This window comes from Babylonia areolata, chromosome 2 (genome assembly GCF_041734735.1).
Source record: "Babylonia areolata isolate BAREFJ2019XMU chromosome 2, ASM4173473v1, whole genome shotgun sequence".
Lineage (NCBI taxonomy): Eukaryota > Metazoa > Mollusca > Gastropoda > Neogastropoda > Buccinidae > Babylonia > Babylonia areolata.
Window position 1 is genome coordinate 55,244,217 of NC_134877.1, and position 10,000 is coordinate 55,254,216.

General features: G+C 49.2%; 1 protein-coding gene across 1 annotated transcript in view; it reads left to right on the forward strand.

The window, feature by feature from the left end:
- Positions 1-10,000, forward strand: part of LOC143275304 (uncharacterized) — a 641,085-nt gene that overhangs the window by 553,143 nt on the left and 77,942 nt on the right. The window contains exon 13 of the mRNA XM_076579305.1: positions 4,796-4,850. Within this exon, the coding sequence (XP_076435420.1) occupies positions 4,796-4,850 (55 nt within the window). The remainder of the gene's footprint in view (positions 1-4,795; positions 4,851-10,000) is intronic.

Here is a 10,000-nt window from a genome sequence, read left to right on the forward strand (position 1 = left end):
GAGACGCACAGCCACACACAGCTTACCTCCCCCGCTCCCCGTGTGATTGTGGTCACAGATGGTGTTGGAACATGTCGCCTGGTTGTGTTTTCTGCTGGGTTGTTAAAGGGTGGCTCGACTGACTACTCATTAGTGGAAGCTGGTGGTTTATGTGTGTAGGTGTGTGTGTCTGTGTGTAATTTGCACGGTCCTGCTCGCCTGTTAATTTTGTGTGTCGGTGGGGTGTTATTGTGCAGCAGGATGCTGAACTGTGAATGGTAAAAAGAGCGACAGAGAACGCGCGACACACAACGTGATAATCATACGGCGACTGTCTGGCTTCCAGGCTGGGTGACAGGAGTCGTGCAGTTGACAACTGCTGGCTACGAGCAGGGGGAGATATTGTCGACTCTTTGTCTTTCTCTCTCTCTCTCTTTCTCTCTCTTGTTCTGAGGGAGCTGGGAGCGAGAGAATCGATTCCCACCCACCCACCAGTTTTCTGGCCAGTAACTCGACTGACTCCACTGTCAAGAGAGAGAGTTGGCATCCATCAGAATTTGGTCCCCGTGAAACGGCGGCGGCGGCAAGCTAAGGACGGTCGTGTGTGGTTCTCTTCCTTGTGTCGTGCCCAGCACGGGGTTTGTGCCAGTGTGTGTGTGTGTGTAGAAAGCACATCTGCTTCCTCTTGCGTCGGGACCCGGGGAGTTGAGCGTCTGTCGTGCCGTTGCCGTGATGACCAGAAGCGGAGGGGGTCTCTGGTGTGGAATATTCTGCGGGTAGTGCCGCTTGATGCGTCCGCTGCCGCTGCTGGAACCATCCAGGATGGGGCGGAGGAGATTGGGCGCGGTGTGGTGTGATGGTCGGTTTTACTGTTGAAGGGGGTGGGGGACAGGGAGTGAGGGGTTGAGTGAGTGAGCGGCTGGACCCGGCCCGGTGGGGGTGAGAAACTATTGGAAGCGTGAAATCTGCTCTGCGGGGCGGGGTGGGTGGGCGGGTGGCAGTGACGACGGAAGAGGGAACTAGACGGGCAGGGGTAGTGGTGGTGGTGGTGATACCACACACACTCACACACACAGAGGAGGGATGCTGGTTGGTTGGATGAGCCCAGGGCCCGAGGAGGAAGAAGGATGAATAATGCATCGGCGGTGTGTGCCTGCTAAAGTGATGAACGAGCACGTAGGCGTGTGATCAATGTGTCATCTTTGTCACCCACCTCCTCCTCCTCCTCCTCTTCCTCCTCCGCCTTCTCCTTCACTACCACCACCACCACCACCACCACAACTACCGGCGTCACCAGTGTCCTCGTCTTCCTCTTCCTCCCCCTCTTCCTCCCCCTTCTCCTCCTCCCACGCCTCTCCCTCCATGCTGTGGTTACGTCCTGGCAGCTTCTCCCGCTATGGGTAAGGAAGCCCTGTTGCTGCCAAGCCGTCATAGCTTTCAATGTGTGTGGGTGTTTTGGGCGGAGGAAGGTGTGTGGTTGGGGGTAGGGGTGTGTGTGGGGTGGGGGGGGGGGCTCCGAGTTCACTCCCCCTTCCCTCGCCCCCCATTTCGTGGGGGTATTTTTTTCGGGGGGACAGGGCGGGGGCAGTATAACACAGACAAGGCATGACACCCCCCTTTGAGAATAATTATGTTCGTACTTGTAAATTATTGTATTGACAGCGGCGTGAGATAAGAAGCCAGGTTATGCTGGTGTGTCGCTGTTTCCGTTTCGGGAAGTGCTCAGATAAAAGATTGCAACAGACATGTATCGAAAGAGCGGTCATTCCAGGTTGGACAAGACTCTCTCTCTCTCTCTTTCTCTCCCTCCATTACAACACCCCAACCACTCACCTACCCATCCGCCCACCCGCCCAGTTTTCCCATCCCCCTTCCCCCAACCCCTAACCCCCCCCCCCCTCCCCCTCGCCCCCTCCCCCCATCCTCCTTTCCTTCATCCACCGCCCACTTCGTCCAGTTCTTCCGTGAAGTAAAAAGGCAAGAATCATTGGTGTTTATCGACCACTATCTTTCCATACCTCTCTTTCTCTCTTCCTCTCTCTCCCCCCCCCCCCTCTCTCTCTCTCTCTCTTATACACACTCTTATGTATACACGCACGCACGCACGCATGCATGCACACACATACACACACGCGCGCGCACACGCACAGTGCGCGTGCTCGGTCGGTCTCGGTCGGTCGTGTGGAAGACTTGTTCTTTCTCTTTCTCATTGTGTGAGGTTTCCTGTGGACATCCGGCTCTTTCGCTTTCCATTCCCGTTGACCTTGGTTTCGATTTCTTGGCGTCCCCCCCCCCCCCCTCCCCACCTCTCCCTTTCCCCTCCCCTTCCCCTCCCCTTCCCCTCCTCCCCACCCTCTCTCCACATACGCTCACACACACACACACACAAACACACGCGTGCAGGCGCGCCCACGTACACACACACACACACACACACACACACACACACACACACACACACACACACACACACACACACACACATTCTCACACACGATCACACGCGATCACACACGTGCACAAGATAGAGAGAAAGGGGGGAGAGAGAGAGAGAGAGATTGTGTGTGTGTGTTCTGCGTGTGTGTGTGAGAGAGAGACAGACAGACAGAGACAGAGAGAGAGAGTTCGTGTCGAAGTCTTTAGAGTCAGGCGGGTTCATGGGGAAATGTCCGCTGGAGTTGAGGTGGTGGTGGTGGTGAGGGTGGTGGCGGCTGTTTCCACATCCTGGAAGGAAAAGGGTGGTTGTGGTGAAGGATGGAATTGGCATGAGACGGTGGGGGGGGGTGGGGGGTGAGCGGGGTTCTTCACTTTTGTCTGACTTTGCGACTGAGCGATTACTGTCGTCACTAGGGACGGGCTTGGTATAGGTGGTAGTGGTGGCCTGCTGCCTGCCTCCGGTGAATCACATCACGCACACCCACCCACCCACCCACCCCCAAACCTCCAAACCCCCTCCCTTCCCCAAAATGGAGCATGGCTACTTTAACTGCGGGGTTTAAAACGCTCTTATCACCATCACTACCATTATCAAATCATCATCATTTGCAAATCATCATCAAGCCCACACGTACATAGGAGTGAAAGAGGGAGTTGTATAGCCCACGAGCGCAGATGATGATGATGGTGGATGTGATGATGATGGTGGTGATGATGATGATGATGATGATGAAGCGCCACTGAGCATCACCACGGAAGAGACTCCTCGACTCGGTGTGGGTATTGCAGGGTCTTCTTCACTGCATGGTGGGTGGCCTGCAGGCGGCTTGAAATTGACAGTCTCTGTTATCTCCGGTGTGGACTGCGGAGAGCTATAGGACTGCGGCCTAGCGATACTGCGTGTGGGTGTATTTTGGGAGGGGGGCAGGGGAAGGGGGTATGTATGGACATGATTCCGACGGAACAGTGTAGGTTGAAACAATTTTTTTTTAAGATACAACAGAGAGTGGGTTTTTTGGGGGGTTTTTAACACGTGGTAACCTGGGGTGGGTTACATGAGCGAAAAGTAGCGCTGTCGTTGACTGTCGTTTATATGCAGTTGGAAAATGTGTATTTCAACATAACTGCAATTGTGTAGCGTCCACCAGCCGTCAAACGAAACAAATGTATTTAATCACATTCCTGAGCACGATATAAGCTGTTAGCTTGTTGTTGCTCCGCTGTCTGTCTGTACATGTGTGACATATTTACTGAATAAAATTCTGTTTAAATCAAAAGTAGCGCTAAGTACAGAAAATGAATCGGTCCAAAGCAACAGCAACAACAGCAATCCTTTTCTTTTCTTTCTTTGCTGCAAAGAGACACTACCTATAGGAGGCATTTTTCACACACACACCCACCCCCCCCTAAAAAAAAAGTTATCAAATCACCTGGCAAATTATACTGACTGCTGAGGTAAATAGGAAGATGAATAAAAATGTATCAGCTTCCAATTCTGAGTAGGAATCAGAATGAGGATGGAGACCTTAAAAATGCCTGTGCGGTGGAACTGACGTTAATAGATGGATGATCGCACATTTCGATTCTTTCTTTTGTTTTGTTTTTTTTTCTTTTTTGATTTTGGGTTATACAATTATTATTTGTTAATGCCACGCTTAAGCAGTATAATTTATAAAATGTTAATGTCTGTTAGTCTTTCTTTCCTTGAGGTGGGTTTTTTTTTCTTTTTTCTTTACTTGTTTTCTTCTTTTTTTTTTTTCTTCTTTTTGATGATTTGAGTGTGGGCATTTATTTTCTGTTCCTCGCATTCGTGAATTGTAACTATCTTTTTTTGGGGTGGGGGGGGGGGGTGGTAGGATAAAAACAGGCCATTTTGTGTTTGTTCCTTTTCCATCAGTGTAAAAAAAAAAAACTGTTTCGATTTAATTCTCCTTCACCTCTCTCTCTCTCTCTCTGTCTCTCTCTCTCTCTCTCTCTCTCTCTGTCCTCTCATCCTCCCTCTAGCTCTCTCTCTCTTTCTCCCCCCTCCCCCACCTCTGTCTCTTTCCCTTCCCCTTCCTCGCTCTCCTTTCTCTCTCTCTTTTTCTCTCTCTCTGTCTCTCTTGCACCCCCCATCTTCTCTCCCTCCCTCTCTCTTCTCTTTCTCCCTCTCTCTCCCTCCCTCCCTCTCTCTCTTCTTTTCTCTCTTCCCTCTCCCCCCTATCCCTTCTCACTTTCTTCCACCCTCTTTCATCTCTTCTCCTCTTCCAGTATCAAAACTTTCCATCCCTTCCTTTCTTTTCGTCTTGCAACCGAAAACCAACACAAAACAACCCCTAAACTGCATTCGCATTTCATCAGTCTGTTTTATCTTTTTGTTTGTTTCTTGTCTTTCCCACAGGAGCGAAGAACCAGCCGCAACGAACATGGACATATCCACTGGTCACGTGGTTCTGGTAAGTGATGACGTCAGTGAATGCCCGGGTGCGCACGCACACTCAAGTGTTGAGCTGTGGCGTATCATTGTGCATGTGTGTGTGTGGTTGGGGGGGGGGGGGAATTCGGATGGGGGGCAAGGGGGGGAGGGGGAGTGTGTATGGGGAGGCGTGTGTGTGCGTGTGCTTTCAATGTGTGTGGGTGTGTGGACATGTCCTTTTTTTTCTTTTTTTTTCTTTTTTTTTTTAAATCTTCGTTTGCATGCGATCCACGGAGCAGGTGTTTTTTATTTGTGTTTGTTTTTTCGGGTTTTTTGTTTTGTTTGTTTGTTTTGTTTTTGTTTTTCAAATGGATGCCTTTGTTAGCTCAAGTCTTTTTTTTTCACCCTTCGTGTTCTCTTCTCTCTCTTTTTTTCCTCTCCTTTTCTTTCTTTGTCATTTTTTGGAGCGGATTTTTTTCTCCACTTTCGGTTATTGTTTTTTCCTTTTTCTTTAAATTTTTCGTGCGTGGTTTTTTGGTTTTTTTTCCACTTCGGATGATGACTTTGTTTTTGTTGGGGTTTTTTTTTGGGGGGGGGGGGGGGGGGGGGGGGGGGGGGGGGTTTGGTGCTTTTCGTTTTCACTTTCGGGTGATGCTTTTTTGTTTTTCTTTTGCGTGTTTTCTGTTCTTTTTTTTCTTTTCTTTTCTTTTTTTTTTTTTTTTTTTTTAGTTCAGTGTGTTGGTCTTAGTCACAGACAATACATCTTTCGTGCTAATTAATCGATGTGTTTATGTCTGTTGGTCATGATTTGATGTGTGTGTGTGTGTGTGTGTGAATTGGCATTGACACATTTCATTGCTTTTGTCAGTTATGTCTTTGATTATAATGTCCTGTGCTTTGATTTTTTTTTTTAATGGGCATACGCACGGAGAGAGATGGATACAGACAGGCAGACAGAGGAATAGAATTTATAGAGGGAGACGTCGACAGAAGCAAATAGAAACGGAACATCTCTCTCTCTCTCTCTCTCTCTCTCTCTCTCTCTCTCTCTCTCTCTCTCTCTCTCTCTCTCTCTCTCTCTCTCTCTCTCTCTCTCTGTGTGTGTTTCGTGCTTCTGCTTCAACCACCACACTCCACCCTACCACCCACCACCCCACCCACTGTCGTCACCCTTTCCCCAGTCTGTGTGTGTACGCCCCCCCGACCCCCCACCCTGTTCTTCTTGGCCTTCTTTACTCCTGATTCCCTCCCCTTTGTCTCCGTTCTCCCATTATCTTTCTTCAGACTAAAGGGACGAGAGAGGTGAAGAGCTGTGGTAGGGAAGGAGGATTGTGTGTGTTGGGGATCGGGCGGGGGGTGGGGGGGAGGGGAGGCTGGTGTCAGGGAGTGGAGGGGAGGGGGAGTTGGGGGTAGCAGGGATATTTTTTTGTGGGGTGGGGGGAGGCGTTGTGGGGGCGGGGGGGGGGCTTAGTTAAGAAGTCCGGATCGAAGTGGTGCTTTGTGCCAAGGGGAGGAATTTGGAGGTGGTGGGTGTATGGAGGGTACGGTGTGGAGGAAGGGGGGTTGGGAGTTGGATGTTCTTTTCCCTTCCTCCTCCTCCTTTTCCTCCTCCTCCTCCTCCTCCTCCTCCTTTTCCTCTCACGGGCAGTGAAACTGTCAACGCGCTTTCTCCATTGATCAGTTCCTGTGACTCCTCCTATTCCCTCCCATTCACGCAGACACACCCTCTCTCTCTGTCTCTCTCTCTCAACGTTCAAACACGTCTCGCCACTTACATTTACAAAGCTTTTCAAATCAGAAATATGTGAATTATCAATTATATGTTTGTGTTGTTTTCATACTAACCTCCAGATGTGTTAACCTCTGTTGATATGGGTCAAAGGCCTAATCAATAAATATGTCAAGACTCAAGAAGTCAAGACTCTCTCTCTCTCTCTCTCTCTCTCTCTCTCTCTCTCTCTCTCTCTCTCTGGGATTGTGTATCTGCCATCCTTTGCACTGTCCTGTGTATGTTGGACCTCTGTCCCTGTGTTGTCACTGTCTTCATCACGCACAGGTGTTTTATCTCCTCTTTGTTCTGTCAGTCTATGTACTATGTGTCTGTCAGATAGTTTGTCACCAGTCACCTTTGTGGTGGCTATGTCCGAGTCTGTGTCACAATTTTTGTCATTATTTGGGGCATGTGTAGCGGGGTCTGTGGCTGCCTGAAGCGGTGGCCCACTCCTTCCTGACGCTGTGGAATGTGCAGAGTCCACTGACTGCTTGCGTTGACCCCTGTTCTGATGGTGATCGTTGCGCTTCCCGTTCTCCTTGTCTGTACTGGCCGTTGATGCGACGGCCTCACTGTAGGTGCTGTGCCCTGGCACCACAGGAACGGTGGAGGAACGGTGCCCTGGTCCATCTTCTGTGCGGCCCTGGACGTCTCTTGTGTCTTGCCTGTTGTTGGTTGTCTTGTTTCTCTGAGTGCTGCTTCTGTGCCTCGGACCTGGGCTGCCATACCGTTCTCCGTGAGGAAGCGCTTCGTGGTGATTCCGGTTTGGGTGGTACGAATGGGTGTCTTTAAAATGTTCTTTTGTCAGTCTTCCTGGTGCCCTGTCGTTTGCAGACCGTGTTGAGTGGGATGTACTGGGTCCGCGCTTCTCGTAGCGTCCATGTCTCTGCTGTCTGGAGAAGTGAGTGTCATCATCGGCACAGGTCCAGTAGCGGTCACTGAACTGGTTTCTCCTGGAAGGGCAGTGATTTGGGGTGTCGTATCTCGCCTGCTCCCTCTTGCTGCTTCGACTGTCTGCACGATATCCGTAGTGGTCCCTCTCGTGTCCCCGTAGGTGTAGTTCCAGTTCATGAATGATTGATGCGGCCTTTCTTCGACATAGCCGTCATCAAAATCTATCGAGTACGGATATCGTGCACTGTACTGGTTCTTGTCAATTATCCGCAGTCTTCCATTCTGTAAAAAGCGGTCTTGCCCTGCTGTTTGTAGAAGTCTACCGTTCTTCTTTGTTTTGTTGTGAGTTCAGATGTCACTTTGATCCCCTCTCTTCTCAGTGAATCTCGTAGCTCTCTGTCCGTCAGGATTTCTATCTTGTCACCCCACCTGTGAAACTGGACGATCAGCGGCCTCAGTTCTTCACCATGTTGTCGCCTCTCTCCGATGCGGGAAGCTTTTCTGATGTCTGAATAATTCCAGACACGGTTTGAAAACGTGGCCAGAATGTCCAGGATTTGGTCCTCACATGATGTACTGTATCTTTCCGATGGTTCTGGGATTCCGAAAAAAATTAGGCTGTACAGTTTCGTCTCCGCCTCCGTCTTGTCCACTGTTTGTTCCAAAGTGTCTAATCTTTCAAAGATACAACCGTAATCTTCTTGCATATTTTGTATGTCGTCTGATCCTTGCTGAGCAAACTCTTTTAAGTCTGTTGACATCAGACACCAGTTGGCTAAGAATGCTGTCCAGTTTGTTGAATTTTTCATTCAGCATTGTGTTGATGGTAGCTGTGTGTAACCATTTTACGTTCAGCATTGTGTTGATGGTAGCTGTGTGTAACCATTTTACGTTCAGCATTGTGTTGATGGTAGCTGTGTGTAACCATTCAGCATTGTGTTGATGGTAGCTGTGTGTAACCATTCAGCATTGTGTTGATGGTAGCTGTGTGTAACCATTCAGCATTGTGTTGATTGTAGCTGTGTGTAACCATTCAGCATTGTGTTGATGGTAGCTGTGTGTAACCATTCAGCATTGTGTTGATGGTAGCTGTGTGTAACCGTTCAGCATTGTGTTGATGGTAGCTGTGTGTAACCGTTCAGCATTGTGTTGATGGTAGCTGTGTGTAACCATTCAGCATTGTGTTGATGGTAGCTGTGTGTAACCATTCAGCATTGTGTTGATGGTAGCTGTGTGTAACCGTTCAGCATTATGTTGATGGTAGCTGTGTGTAACCGTTCAGCATTGTGTTGATGGTAGCTGTGTGTAACCGTTCAGCATTGTGTTGATGGTAGCTGTGTGTAACCGTTCAGCATTGTGTTGATGGTAGCTGTGTGTAACCGTTCAGCATTGTGTTGATGGTAGCTGTGTAACCGTTCAGCATTGTGTTGATGGTAGCTGTGTGTAACCGTTCAGCATTGTGTTGATGGTAGCTGTGTGTAACCATTCAGCATTGTGTTGATGGTAGCTTTGTGTAACCGAAGACTGTGTAGAATTTGTCCAAACCGCCAGTGTATCACCTGTTCAGTATTATTTCCAACATCCATGCACAAGATGAGCACTGTCACACACAGCACACACAGCACGGGAAGTGGTTGTTTCAACAAAGTCACTCTCATCACTGCGCTGATGTCTGATATGGAAACACGATCGTCGTTTCGGAAAATCTGAGCATATTTTTTGTCATAAAACTGTTAACCAAGTCCCTTTTAAGTATGTTTGATCTTAAGCACTGGTATGTCCACAATGATTATAGCCCTTTCATTGGGTCAGTTAACAAAACGATCGTGCGCAGTTTCCTGAGAGAGAGAGAGCTCAGAACTCAAAATGTTTTTATTCAAGGAATGAAATTTGAGAGAGAGAGACAGAGAGAGAGAGAGAGAATACTACAACAAGAAAAAAAGGCACTGTTTTTGCATCATCAGAGTGTTCGTGTAGAGGCAGCTCGCTAGACGACTCTCAGATCCGCTAGACACACACACACGTCCTGGGCCTTTTTGATGCCGGTCAGCCATGTAACGTGTCCATTTTACGGTCTGCCCCGTTCGCTTTGTTGCTGGTAGACAGTGCGGATTGCCTGCAACATGCCAGTGGACACATCGTGCAAACTTCCCATCCCCAGACGTGCGTTCCACTGGAAGAAGAACAAAGCTGGTCTCTCCCTGCATCCCCCCCCCCTCCCTATTGGGATGGTAAAATGTAGATATCTTTGTGTGTGTGTGTGTGTGTGTGTGTTGTCTGTGTGCGTGTGTGTGTGTGTCCGTGTGAGAGAGAGAGAGAGTGTGTGTGTGTCTGTGTGTGTCTGTGGCCGTGTCTGTGTGTGTTAGCTATGATTTAGCTTCACTTTTGAAAGCGGTTTTCAAACTTAGTGCCAGTTTTCAAAACAGCACTTTGTCAAGTGATACAGCCGGGTTTGGGGGGGGGGGGGGGGGGGTTGGGGGGGGGGGGGGCGGAGGGGTTGCGCGAAATGCACAGAACCACCCAAC